The sequence below is a fragment of the Neolamprologus brichardi genome, chromosome 9 (assembly GCF_056152115.1).
Source record: "Neolamprologus brichardi isolate AB-2024 chromosome 9, ASM5615211v1, whole genome shotgun sequence".
Taxonomy (NCBI): Eukaryota; Metazoa; Chordata; class Actinopteri; order Cichliformes; family Cichlidae; genus Neolamprologus; species Neolamprologus brichardi.
In genome coordinates, this window is record NC_142112.1 from 6,975,183 (window position 1) to 6,990,155 (window position 14,973).

Here is a 14,973-nt window from a genome sequence, read left to right on the forward strand (position 1 = left end):
ATTTCATGTTGACATAAATCATTTATTCATTCTCTTCCGCTTTTACTTATCAGTGTCTGAGAGGTGGAGTGGGGTGGAGCCTATCCCAGCTGTCATAGGGCGAGAGGGAGGGGGGTACACCCTGAACAGGTCTAGCACATAGAAACAGATAACAGTTTGCACTCACATTCACATCTATGGGCAATTTAGAATCATCATTTAACCTAACCCCATTTTTTTTAAAATTGGGGTTAGGTTATATTGAAATAGATTTTTGGTTAAATTGATTAAACCAAAATTAATTTTAAGTATATTATGGCTTTAACTATGGACATAAGGTCTGTTAATAAAGACTGATTGATGGATTGAATTGCATGTCTTTGGACTGTGGGAGAAAGCTAGAGTACCCAAAGAGAACCCACACACACACGAGGAAAACATGCAAACTCCACGCAGAAAGGCCGCAGCCAGATGGTGGAGTCAAACTCAGGACCTTGTTGCTCTGAGGCAACAGTGCTAACCACCGTGCCACGGTGCTGCCAGTGTGCTAAATTTAATGCTGTCATAAATCACTAGAAGATATTTCAAACAATCCCTATGCTTCAAATAAGACTTGTTTTTTCAGAACCTGTAAACACAATTTGATTTAAAATGTGACACAGAATCTACACTGGCAAGTTTTTAAAACTCATTCAAGACATTACCACTAACCATATAGAGAAACTGTGTTGTAGTTTCTGATGCATCACATAAGAGCATACATACTTTAACACACTTAACCCTAGATTATACTCAGACATGGAAACGGACACCTGGGGATTCAGTGACCGAGTAGTCGTTCCTGTTAAACGGCTTTGATATCTGCTTGAGCTCCAGCACCTGCGAGCATGTGCAGCTGATGCATGGTACTGTAAATTGGCCATGAATGAGTCTGGGCAGTCAGAAAGAAACAGGCAACGCTAGTGGAAGTGTGGAAATCATAGGCCCTGTGTACCCTCAGTTCTCCTTCCTCCTCTCTGGGCTTGTGTGTGTGTGTGAGAGAGAAAGAGAGAAGGAGAAAGTAAAGCATGTGAATTGACCCAGGTGTGACCCACCAGTGCTGTTCCCGCTCAAGGTTGCAAAATTGGAGCACCCAACACTGTCTGCACACACTTTCCCACACGTTTCACCCTTTGTCTTGCAGGAATGAATATTGGGGACCTGACACTATAAATATCTCATTGTGGTTCCACACCTGATCAAGATGGAAAAGTGATTCTCTGTTCAGACTGCCTTACAGTTGCTATTGGAAGAGACAGAGGGTTTTGATGGCGATGCAGAGGAAAAAGTTTAAGAATGTGAGGATTGAAGAGGACGATGAGCATCAGCCAGCTCTAAAGTTTAGCAAGCTTCAACCTCAGGACCAGCCTGCAAGCAGCCAGCCCCAAGACCAGCAGGGAGCAGCCAGCCCCAAGACCAGTGAGCAGACTGTCAGCAGCTTGCAAATAACACCGTATGGATGGTAAAAGATGGCAAAATTGAATGGTCTTCCTGCTTAAGAAATGAACCAATGTGAGCCAATGTGATTTGAATGATACCAGAACCTACACGCTGGGCAGTCATGCAAAAGACATCAAGTCTTCTTTTGACCTTTGCATGCAATACCCTATCAAGAAAATCATCCTGGATTGCACCAATTTAAAGGAAGCAGAGTTTTTGGAAAGACATGCAAAGTCTTGGACAAAACCGATTTGGATGCTTACTTTGGGGTTCTTATCCTTGCTGGTGTTTTCAGGTCCAAATGAGAGACCACAGAATCCCTGCAGGATGAAGAAACTGGCAGAGATCTTTTTTGGACCAGGATGTCTCTGAAAACTTTCAAAATAATTTCCAGGACCATCCATTTTGATGACCGTGATCATAGACCAGCTTGATGGCAGAGAGACAAGCTAGCTGCCATCAGGATGGTGTGGGGCAAATGAGCGGCCAGTCTCAACTGTTTTACAACCCTGGCCCCAATGTCATCGTTGAAGAGCAGCTGATGCCATTTCAGGGCTGCTGCCCAGTATATACCATCTAAGCCTGCCAAGCATGGTATAAAGATTTGGGCGCCTGTGATGCTGGTTCATCTTATGCATGTAACTTGCAGGTCTACACAGGGAAATGCAATGGAGGAGCCCCTGAAAAAAATCACCTTCTGACGCTGCCGGGTGCTGGGTGGTCCTTTCCGACTCGTACCAGGGTGGCTAGACTCTAGCAGGGTTAACTGCCCGTTGCCCCTGACTCTCTGGGATTCTCGCCCTTTGGCCATGGGAAGCCCATCGGGGCCTCCCTCCTTCTTCTGCTGGAACGGGTGTGCGGTTGTCGCCAAGATGTGTGGCCTTGAGTCTTCAGTACTCTTGGAGGCTGCGGATGGTGCAGTTGTCCTGGTTCCATATCTGTCTGCCTCTGGCTTCTAGGGGGCATTGTTGAGACTTTCCACCCTTGTTATTAAGTACATTTGTGACAAAGACACAATACAACAAGACTCTTGATTTATGTATCTGTGTATTTTCTAATTTCTGTGGTCCTGGTGCTGTATCTTTCTTTGTTTTCTTTTCTTACAGGACCAGTTGGCAATATATTGTGTATTTCTATTTGCACTCTATCATTTTATTGTACCCCTACCCCTCTTTTCCCCTCCTTCTCCTGCCTTAGACATCATCAGACTGTACTATATATAATGTAATAACTGAAATAACACAGATTCAGATTCCTTGTTTACATTGTTAGAGTCTGCAATCAAAAATACTTTTTTGTGATTAAAGATGTCTAAAAATTTCTAAATAATGCAAATGCTTTGTTAAACCTTTGAATTAAAGCTGAAATTCTGCACTTGTTTGCAGAATCTGCACATCTTTGATTGGATTAAAATCCACTGTTTTGATACAAAAGGCACAATTTAATAAAAAATGTCATTGTTCAAAAGCTGAGAGAACAAAATGTTTCCTTTACAGAAAACATTTTTTTGCTCTTTTTTGCTGTGTTTGTAAAAAATTAAGAAGCCATTCCCGCTGTACAAATTGTGGCTGTGGAATTGGTATCTTAAAATTGTCCACTACGCCCTTCTCCACACATTGAGCTTTCATACTGCATAATCAGAGCAAATCTTATTTTAAAATGGCAGTATAATTTGCACTTGGCCCCTCTTTCAGCCAGTGAAAACTAACATCTTATTGCTGTTGTCCTCTCCCGGTCAAATTGCAACTTTGTGCATTGACCAGGCAACAGATGTTATACAGATACTTCACTGTATTCACTGAATCATATTTTTTCTTTTTTCTTTTTTTACAACACTACAACTGGCAGTGTAGAAAAGTACTTACTGGTAACTGGGTATGCTGTACCAGAATGCTCACCAGATTGACTGTTTAGCAAAGTAAAGCTGGCTAAACTGCCTCACTCAGAATCACACAATGCCACAATGAAAGGAAGTTTAGAGGAGATTGGGGATAAGGTGATGCAAATGTGTTTGTCTTACAGTGCCCAATGTGCTCAGCATTATTGCAATTGAAATCTGAGGTGTATGAAAAAAGAATTCAGTTAACTGTGATCTGCAACCTACTAGGATCTAGCTGTGATATTTTACACACTGAACCTTTGATGTGCAAGTTTAAGTGTGATGGAGCAGCTGAACAGACTATATTTGGGAGTGAAGGATGGCACTGATTCACATTTGACTGGGTGGTAAATCCAGTTGAGGGTTGCCTACGCCACTGGAGCCTTTAATGTTCACTAGCTACCAAGTGATGTCTGGCAAGCAAATTATTTTATAAGTGTATGGGGCTTTAGACTTTTTCTCTTTCTTTTAATTCATTTTCAAAACACATAAACCACATGTAACACAGGCTAGTTATTCTCTAGTTATATTGTAATCCCCAAACTAGTAAAAGAAAAATAAAGCTAATAGGTTTTAGGCCTTGGACTATGTTTCCATTCCTGAATAGTTGTTTAGAGAAGGCCACTTATCTTCTGAATGAGTATAGACCATTACCATAGTAGCTATTTCACATTGTAATGTACCATTGTATTGACTTTTTTGAGATACTCTCCTTGACAAATTGATAGGATGTGCATTGCTATTCTTTACAGTGCACATCAATATACTATTCTTTTAATTCACGTTGCTTCTTTACAACTCTTTGCAGCTGTTTGAGATCAGAGTGCCAATCACCCAAGGGACGAAACCAGTGACCATCAGTGTGGCCAACCACACCCAGTGCAGCTGTCTGTCCAAACTGGATATCTACAAGCAAGTTCACAGCATCATCAGAAGAGCATTGCCTGAGTAAGTCTCTGTCAATGTACATGCACAGATTAGCTGTATGTGCTAATTATCACAAGGTCTGACTTAATAACCCGGCGCGCGCACACATGCGCGCGCCGGGTTATTAAGTCCTCATAGGGGGTCACAATCATATGACCCCCTATGAGCAAGCACTTTGGCGACAGTGGGAAGGAAAAACTCCCTTTTAACAGGAAGAAACCTCCGGCAGAACCAGGCTCAGGGAGGGTCGGCCATCTGCTGCGACCGGTTGGGGTGAGAGAAGGAAAACAGGATGAAAGACATGCTGTGGAAGAGAAACAGAGGTTAATAACAGATATGATTCAATGCAGAGAGGTCTATTAACACATACTGAGTGAGAAAGGTGACGGGAAAGGAAAAACTCAATGCATCATGGGAATCTCCGGCAGCCTACATCTATTGCAGCATAACTAAGGGAGGATTCAGGGTCACCTGGTCCCGCCCTAACTATATGCTTTAGCAAAAAGGAAAGTTTTAAGCCTAATCTTGAAAGTAGAGATAGTGTCTGTCTCCCAAATCCAAACTGGAAGCTGCTTCCACAGAAGAGGGGCCTGAAAACTGAAGGCTCTGCCTCCCATTCTACTTTTAAATACTTTAGGAACAACAAGTAGGCCTGCAGTGTGAGAGCGAAGTGCTCTAATAGGGTGATGTGGTACTACAAGGTCATTAAGATAAGATGGGGCCTGATTATTTAAGACCTTTAACCTTTTCTTGGTTAACTATGGCATTTGTATGTTCCTGTGCTTATACCTGCATGATGCATGCTGGGATTTATGACCAGCTGACCCTTGGAATTCTCTTAGCAAGTTCTTCTTGCCAGTTTGTTTCCTCTTAAAACACTGCTCTTATAGAATGGATTAAATGGCAAATAATTTAACACAAATCCACATATTTACAGTGACAAATATTTTTTACTTTGTTCAGCCAAATGTGATCTACTTAGGTGAAGACAAAGTGGCTTACGCTGTGGAGCATTACCTGAAACAGAGGTGTACTTTTCATATTGGAAACGATTGACGGTGAGAACTAAGATTTCTTCCATCAATCCATCCATCTATTTTCTGCTGCTTATCCAGGGCTGTGTCGTGGGGGCAGCAGCCTAAGCAAGGACCTCCCTCTCCCCAGACACCTCCAGGCATTCCCAGGCCAGCTGAGAAAGGTAATCTCTTCAGCGTGTCGTGGGTCTGTCCCATGGCCTCCTTTGGTGGGGCATGCCCGAAGCACCTCATCCAGGAGGGATTCTAGTCAGATCCCTGAACCACCTTGACTGGCACCTTTCCATGTGTAGGAGTTGTGAATTTGCTCTAAAACACTCTTGGATGGCTGAATTCCTCACCCTCTTTAAGGGAGAGCCACCCTTCGGAGATAGCTTATTTACCACCGCTTGTATCCAGGATCTCATTTATTGTGTTCACCAGATCTCAGTACTCAGATCTTGTGATAATAAGCTAGGCTAGGGTAGGGTTTTGCTTTTTTACACTCATCTCTTCCCTTAATTACAATAACCTGATGCAATGTCCTCATCACTGCAGCCGTGGCCCCAATCCACCTGTCAATCTCCTCTTCCTTTCTCCCCTTAATCAGTGCGAGCTGGAGGCCACCAGCTGATGAGCCCAGCAGAACCACATTATCTGCAAAATCAAAGACAATATTCTGAAGCCACTTGGCCATCTACCTGGATATGCCTAGAAATTCTCTATGAACAGAACTGGTGTCAAAGCGCAGCCCTCACTCGGTCCAACACCCACCAGGAATGAGTTATTGCTGACAATGTGGACCAAGCTCCTGCAACAATTGCAGAGAGCTCAAATGGCTAATAGCAACAGGCCAGACACCCCATGCTTCCCATGCTCCTCCCACAGGATACTCCATGGGACCAAGTTGAGTGCCTTCTCCAAATCAACAAAACACATGTAGAGTGGTTGGGCAAATTCACACACAGTCTTATATATCCTTGAGAGGATAAAGAACTAATCAAATGTTCAGCAACCAGCGAACAAAAATCGCATTGTTCCCCCTTTATTTGAGGTTCGAAAGATGGATTAACACTCCTCTCCAGTACCCTGCCATAGACCGTGCCAGGGAGGCTGAAGAGTATAATTTCCCTGTAGTTAACCCACTGATACCCCATCCTAAAGATAGTGACCACCACAGCAGTCTGATAATCCAGAGGAACCACTCCAGAGTGCCACATGATGGAGTAGAGTTGCGTCAACCAGGACAACCCTGCAACATTCTGGGCCTTCAGAAACTGTATTGACAGAAACCTCATTCACCCCAGAAACCCAAACACCAATGAGTTGTTTAACTACCTCAATGATTTTGCCCTAGTGATGGGCAAGTCTTCCCCCTCATCCCCATACTCCCTTCCACCGCCCGACTGTCTTGCCAGTTGAAGTCAGCAACATCCCACCTACACTATACACCATTTGAGTAGAACACCTCTTTCCCATCCTGAGTCTCCTGATGTTTTGCCCAAAATTGCTTTGAGGCAGGCTGAAAGTATTTTTCCTTGTCTCACCAAACTCCTCCCTCACCTGGGGTTAAACTATTACTTTAGCTGCATTCCGCTTGGCCTGCTGGTCCACATCTCGTTTAGGAATTACCACCATGACAGGCACCAACCACCTTGTAGCCCCAACTCCTTCGCAGCAGCCTCAAACAGAGGTGCAGAAGATAGTTCATTTGGACTCAATGTCCCCAGCCTCCCTCAAAATCATTTTAAAGTTCTCCTGGAGAACATTATATCAGAACTTTTTATTTAATGTTCATTACATGTTGTTATTTGTTTACATATTATATTATATAATAAATTGGCTAAATGCACACATATAAGCCAAAATTATGACCACTAAAAGGTGGGGTAAGTTACTTGTGCAGTCTGCATATGCCCAGTCACATGCAAACTATCATTGTTCACTGAACAAACTGCTCTCCCTCATGGACAATCCATCTCAACCACTCCATTCAACACTACTGAGCCATCAGAAATCCTTCCCACTTGTGATTTAACCCTGCTACTAAAAAGAACACTTAAGGAAATCATTCCCACCATTATCTGTAGAGCTGTAACATAATTCTTCTTTCTGTGACAGGCATGCCACAGAAACGTATGCCCGACAGAACACACCTGTTAGGCAAATGTTTTCAAACATACTTTTTTCATACATGTAATAATAATAATAATAATAATAATGTATACTTTATTGATCCCCATGAGGAAATTACTTGTTTTTCTCTGCATTTGACCCATTCACTCAGTGAAGCAGTGGGCAGCCACTAAGCAGGCACCCGGGGAGTAGTATGTAGGGACGGTACCTTGCTCAGGGGTCCCTCAGGGTAGCCGTTCAGTGGATTCGAACCCCCGACCTTCCGATCATGGGGCGACCACTCTACCTACTGAGGTATCCCTGCCCCCATGTATTTCTGCATTATACCCTTTTGCAGTTGTTTCTTCTTTATAGTATACATATTATGTGTTAATGCAATTTGCACTGCTCGGTTGCACTCCTACCTTTTACTCATCACTCAGGAAATAATTCTCTGGAATATGGCGTTTATTTATTGTACACTGTACCATTTTTATTCTTTATCCTGCTACGGTAACAAAAAAATGTATCTATAATTGTCATGTGTATGTTTTTTAAAAGACAGTCACTTCTAGTCATAGAAGTGACTAGATGACAGAAACCAGCATGACAATTTACCTGCTAGGAAGCCTTTGGACAAAAGTTTGCCCCACTGACTACCTCCTGCCTCGAAATATGAACTCTAGCCTCTTGAATTCCATATCCTGCAACCACATTTCCTGTGCTGAAACAATACTTACAAAGTAGTTTATTTAGAAGGAAAAATAGTAATTGTGTTAATGCCAGAATCTAAGACAATGAACCACCACAACAGAGGCTTTAATGTGCTACATGTAATGTGCAAAAATCTCAATGTATTTGCACCCATTCAAACAGCCCAAACAGTGGAGATTGGTGGACTATGTTTCTTTTACAACCCCATAAAAACAAGATCACTCTCATAATCAGGAAAATATTTTCAGACAAAACCTAAGCCATTGTTTATCTCTATCTAAAGACCAAAAGATAGTGTATGATCAGTTTTGGTACATTCCATGGTCATTTCACCTGTGTCTTTCTTCATCCGTTTGAATCTGTATTTTTACTTTGTCACATGACAAAGCCGAAAGAGAGATTGGCTCAAGACAGCCAACCGGAAAGCTTGGCCTATAAAAAATATTGCTAAGCTCCATGATCCACCATTGCTGTAAAAACAATGGTCCATTGGCGTGAAAAAAATTGATGAACTTTCAGCAGCTCTGGCTTAGAAATAAAGAAATGCCATTTCCTTAAATCCATTTGATTCCAAATTACAATGCAGAAATGAGAGAAAATCACCCAATTGTATTAACATAGCCTTACGAGGCTTTTTAAAATATGAGCTGGTAAATGACTATCTTGACTGTTTCTTTGTCTTGCCTAATTCTTGTTATAATGTGCTTATTTTTGTTGAAAAAAAATAAGAAAAGATACTCAGTAAAGCCGCTACTCCTCAATGTCAAACAGGAGCCAGTTGAGGTCACTGAGTCAGTTGCCCAGAGAGTGCAAAAAATTTACATTTTCACTCAAACTTAATTTGGTTCTCTTTTCATGTATATCCTACTGCTAAGATGATTGAAAAAGAAAAACAACTATTTTTATAGAGCAAAAAAGAGCAAAACAATTTAGATTTCTACAGGGAAAATGTATTTTATTTATTTTTATTTTTATTTTATTAGTATTTTCCTCAAATGTGTCAAATATATATTTTCTCATCTAAATGTCCACTGAGCTGTGAGCCAGGGGGTGGTAATGCACCTTAACAACCAAGAAGAAGAAGCTGTGAGCAAAGGAGGGGGGGGAGGGGGGAGGGGGGGGGGAGTGAGTGAGAGATTCGCTTATGCTACGATTCAGCACAGGAAAGGAGGGGGTGGGTGAGTGAGTGAGTGAGTGATTCGCTTATGCTACGATTCCGCACAGGAAGGGAGGGGGTGAGTAACTCAAATGTGCTGTTAGCAGAGCGATGCTACTGTGAACTGAGGAGCTATTGTCTTGATGTGAGTTTTCTACTCAGGGTTTTTTCTTCCAGTTCAGAGCAGAAAGGTTTCTGTTAAGAAACTGGCTGTTGTCTTTTTCCACACAATTTTAATTACAAGCTAGATATATTTCTACTATTGAAATTAGTTTGCTAACAGCAACAGGGATGAGTCAGTGAATGAGTCAGTTGGGCTTGTGAATCATGATTCACGAGTCAGTAAAGTGATTCTCGAGTATTGAACGATATGATTCGCATATCACTACTCCTGAGCACCTAGTAGGTGAGGTGTTTCAGATATGCTCTGGAGGAGGAGGAGACCCAGGAAAGAGGGATTAAATCTCTTGGCTGGCTTGGGAGTGCCTCAGTATCCCTCCAGAACAACTGCAGGTGTGGCAAAGGTCTAGGTACCTCTATCCCAACCCAAGCCTGGATTGGGTGGATGGATGGATGAATGGATGGCACAGTTTTTCTAATATTTCCTCTAATGGTCTGAAAACCTGTTCTTCTTTCACTTTAACTTTAATGTTTCTTTTTCTTTCTTTTTTCCTTCAATTGTTTGAATTAGAATGATTATTGTTCCCTTATATTTATGAGGTCATAGGAACAGAACTGGCTTGCGTACACATTTTGTGATGGCCAACAGTTTTCCTGGGACTTGTGAGAATGAAATCGAAATAGGAAATGGAAGAAGCCCTCTTCAGGTGTGTGTCTGCTTGAAATACACTAATACACTACAAATTGGAGAGTAATGACTTGCTCAGATATGGAAGGCGAAGTTATATGTCTCCTAGACCTCAAGACTAGATTTAAATACGGGAAAGTAAGACAGTTAAGATTATGTTTGTAGGTAAAAAAGTAGTAAGTGTATAATATGATGATCTGCCCAAAGATCTACTAACAAAATATAAATCACATACAGTGGGGCAAAAAAGTATTTAGTCAGCCACCGATTGTGCAAGTTCCCCCACTTAAAATGATGACAGAGGTCAGTAATTTGCACCAGAGGTACACTTCAACTGTGAGAGACAGAATGTGAAAAAAAAAATCCATGAATTCACATGGTAGGATTTGTAAAGAATTTATTCGTAAATCCGGGTGGAAAATAAGTATTTGGTCAATAACAAAAATACAACTCAATACTTTGTAACATAACCTTTGTTGGCAATAACAGAGGTCAAACGTTTACTATAGGTCTTTACCAGGTTTGCACACACAGTAGCTGGTATTTTGGCCCATTCCTCCATGCAGATCTTCTCAAGAGAAGTGATGTTTTGGGGCTGTCGCCGAGCAACACGGACTTTCAACTCCCGCCACAGATTTTCTATGGGGTTGAGGTCTGGAGACTGGGTAGGCCACTCCAGGACTTTCAAATGCTTCTTACGGAGCCACTCCTTTGTTGCCCGGGCGGTGTGTTTTGGATCATTGTCATGTTGGAAGACCCAGCCTCGTTTCATCTTCAAAGTTCTCACTGATGGAAGGAGGTTTTGGCTCAAAATCTCACGATACTTGGCCCCATTCATTCTGTCCTTAACACGGATCAGTCGTCCTGTCCCCTTGGCAGAAAAACAGCCCCATAGCATGATGTTTCCACCCCCATGCTTCACAGTAGGTATGGTGTTCTTGGGATGCAACTCAGTATTCTTCTTCCTCCAAACACGACGAGTTGAGTTTATACCAAAAAGTTCTACTTTGGTTTCATCTGACCACATGACATTCTCCCAATCCTCTGCTGTATCATCCATGTGCTCTCTGGCAAACTTCAGACGGGCCTGGACATGCACTGGCTTCAGCAGCGGAACACGTCTGGCACTGCGGGATTTGATTCCCTGCCGTTGTAGTGTGTTACTGATGGTGACCTTTGTTACTTTGGTCCCAGCTCTCTGCAGGTCATTCACCAGGTCCCCCCGTGTGGTTCTGGGATCTTTGCTCACCGTTCTCATGATCATTTTGACCCCACGGGATGAGATCTTGCGTGGAGCCCCAGATCGAGGGAGATTATCAGTGGTCTTGTATGTCTTCCATTTTCTGATGATTGCTCCCACAGTTGATTTTTTCACACCAAGCTGCTTGCCTATTGTAGATTCACTCTTCCCAGTCTGGTGCAGGTCTACAATTCTTTTCCTGGTGTCCTTCGAAAGCTCTTTGGTCTTGGCCATGGCGGAGTTTGGAGTCTGACTGGTTGAGGCTGTGGACAGGTGTCTTTTATACAGATGATGAGGTCAAACAGGTGCCATTCATACAGGTAACGAGTGGGGGACAGAAAAGCTTCTTACAGAAGACGTTACAGGTATGTGAGAGCCAGGGATTTTCCTTGTTTGAGGTGACCAAATACTTATTTTCCACCCTGATTTACGAATAAATTCTTTACAAATCCTACCATGTGAATTCATGGATTTTTTTTTCACATTCTGTCTCTCACAGTTGAAGTGTACCTCTGGTGCAAATTACTGACCTCTGTCATCATTTTAAGTGGGGGAACTTGCACAATCGGTGGCTGACTAAATACTTTTTTGCCCCACTGTATATTTAGACTTCAAACCCATTAACCAACTTTTTACATTTAGTCCATAAATATTTGAACAGTAGATGGTGAATTTGTTTTCATGTCTGGAGGTTGTTGTAACTCTTCTGTACAAATATGGAGACACACATATGTGCACAAACGCAGACAGTGAAGTTAAACAGGTTATAGCTGCAAAAACTCATGCATCAACATGAAGCACAAAGATATGTTTCACATTAGGTGAAGTGCAAGAATGCACCCGAGCCATTCCCCTCTGCTCACGCCAGAAAGCTATCTCTCTCTTTCTATCACTCTCTTAAACTTTTCCTTTCCCTTTCCACTTCACCCTCTAATACTTTGTATGTGTGCTTGTGTATCCAAACCACTGCAGCTCTAATTGAAACCATGTTGGGTCTTTTTTCACTGCCAGACGTTTTCATGACTTCAAACAATTTCTCTGTCTGCAAACACACCAACTGTTGTCCATCTCTGTGTCTAAGTCAATGGTTCCCCTAAATATGGCATATCAGATCAACAATTTTAATATTCAGGTGGTTTATATAATTGATCATGTTTGTTTCTATGTACAATATTTTCAAGGGTAATATATTTTTTTGTTGGCATTTTCTAAAAATCCAAACTAGGTATCTGATTTCCAGAGTAATTCACATTTCAGTTTATTTTCAGTTACATAAATATTAAAAGATTAATAACAATATGTAGTTACTTATAACATAATGGTTTACAAGTGTTCTACATTATATGTAGGAGTAGCATCATTATAAATTGATACCTTCCCTTACAGCCAGAAAAAGGTTACCTTTGCCACCAGTCTTAACGCCTCTGCATCTGTTTGCCATTTAGTCTCTTATTATACAATAATTTACAACCCCAATCCCAAAGAAATTGGGATGCTGTGTTAAAATGTAAATAAAAACAGAATGCATAGAGTTCTGAATGTCATGAACAAATGTTTTATTCACAATAGAACACAGAAAACATATCCAACAGTCAAAATGAGAAGAAGTACAATTTATTTTAATTATTATTTTGAATTTGATGAAATACTGTGATACAGGGTAATGTTTATTACTGTGGTATTGCAAACAAATTATAAAAGGACTCAAATGCAGGACCCAGGCAAAAAATTAGGCACATGAATCAGTTAAAGACTTTATTCAATCATGATATGTTTACAAACAATAATACAAATGTATGTATGAGATGAACAAACAAACAAAAACTCATGAATGAGCCTTTACTTAGGCAAGAGTCAGAGATTGACTTAACACAAGGATTACATTAACTAGAACGAGAGACTGTGCTAGCAGGGAAAATGGAAACTGGCAGTGAGAAGCTGGACAAGATCTGGGAGGGAGGAGAGGGAGGTGAGTTTAGCAACATTTTCCACAGGCTTCCTGTGAGAGCAGGAAGGCTGTGTGGAGTGGCTCCTAACTAAACATACAGTTTAGTTGGGATGCCAGGCAACAGGAGATAAATGGCATCCAGCAGAGGTTGGTGAAAGCACATGGAAATAGTTTCTGAGGTAGGCAGGGTTAACACTGGAGACAAAAAAAGGTATGGTATCACACGGGAACAAGTAGCAAGGAAAGAGCAAACAAACTGACCTGTTTACCACACAAGGTGAGCTGATAATCTGGTGGAGTCTGGATTGGCAGGGAATAATGTGAGATCAGTCCTAGCAAGACTGGAGACAGAGCAATACTGGAAGAGCATATGGGACAAGGATGCAACCCATAACAACAGTGTTCAGTGGCTAGTGGTTCTGAGAGCTGACTACAGCAACCTCCCTGAACAGGATTCAGTAACCATCACAGTGGCAGACTGTGCCAAATGGAACAGCTGCTAGTAGATGAGACACACCTGGAATAGCTAACTGAAGGCCAGACAGTCCTAATACCCAAGGATCCCCAGAAGGGACCGGTTGCATCCCACTAGCAGCCAATAACCTGCCTCAGTACCACATGATCAGGCATCATAGCAGCTAAGATGAACAGGGACATGGCTCAATACAAGAGCAGGCCACAGAAAGGAACTGGCAGGAACACCAGAAGGGGCCACCAGCTCCCGCCTAAGACTGCAAGACCAGGCTCACCAACCTGTGCATCACCTGGACTGACTAGAAGAAGGCCTATGGCTCAATGCCCCACCCATGGATCCTGGAATGCCTAGAACTACACAAGATCAACAGGACGTTAAGAACCTTACTCAAGAACTCAATAGGGATGTGGCGAACAACACTCAAGGCCAACTTCAAGCCAACTGCACAAGTCACCATCAAGTGCTGGATTTACCAAGGAGGTGTTCTGTCCGTACTGCTGTTCTGCATAGGGATGAACCCCCTTAAGTGAGATCATTGACAAGACTGGCTACAGATACCGACTATGGAATTGAGCATGCGTTAGCCACCTCCTGTACATGGATGACCTCAAACTGTATGCCAGTCGTGGATGAGACATTGATTCACTGATTCAAACCACTAGGATCTATAGCAATGACACTGAAATGTCATTCAGACTGTTGAAGTGTAGTCGACTAGTAACAAAGAGAGGGAAAGTAGTCAGCTTAAGGGATTGTATGACTTCGAGGACAGCTACAAGTACCTGGGAATCCCACAGGCAAATGACAACCATGGCAAGGCTGATAGGAAAGCTGCAACCACCAAATACTTGCAAAGAGTAAGGCAAGTCCTGAAGAGTCAGCTGAACGGGAAGAACGAGATCTGGGCAATCAACACCTACGCCCTCCCGGTGATCAGATGGGATAATAAGATGAAGGTGCAGATTGTGTAAAGATGCCTCTGAGACAATCCAGCAGATAACAGTAAGGTGCAAGAAACCAGGGCATACATGGAATGCCATAATCAAGTGGCCGCCATAGTATACAGGAACATTTATGTCGAGTATGGCCTGGAAGTCCCAAGGCCAAGGTGGGACATGCCCCCCAGAGTGGTGTAGAATGACTGAGCTAAGATCCTGTGGGACTTCCAGATATACATGGGCAAAGTGGTGATGGCTAACCTAGTGTTGGATAAGCAGAAGAAGATAGCCACAGTAATAGA

At 42.2% G+C, this 14,973-nt stretch overlaps 1 protein-coding gene across 2 annotated transcripts in view; it reads left to right on the forward strand.

Annotated features, from left to right (window-relative positions):
• vegfc (vascular endothelial growth factor c) overlaps positions 1 to 14,973 on the forward strand; it is a 99,616-nt gene that overhangs the window by 56,195 nt on the left and 28,448 nt on the right. For both annotated transcript variants that reach the window (XM_006805639.2, XM_035914291.2), the window contains exon 4: positions 4,146 to 4,285. In XM_006805639.2, coding sequence (XP_006805702.1) covers positions 4,146 to 4,285 — 140 coding nt within the window. The remainder of the gene's footprint in view (positions 1 to 4,145; positions 4,286 to 14,973) is intronic.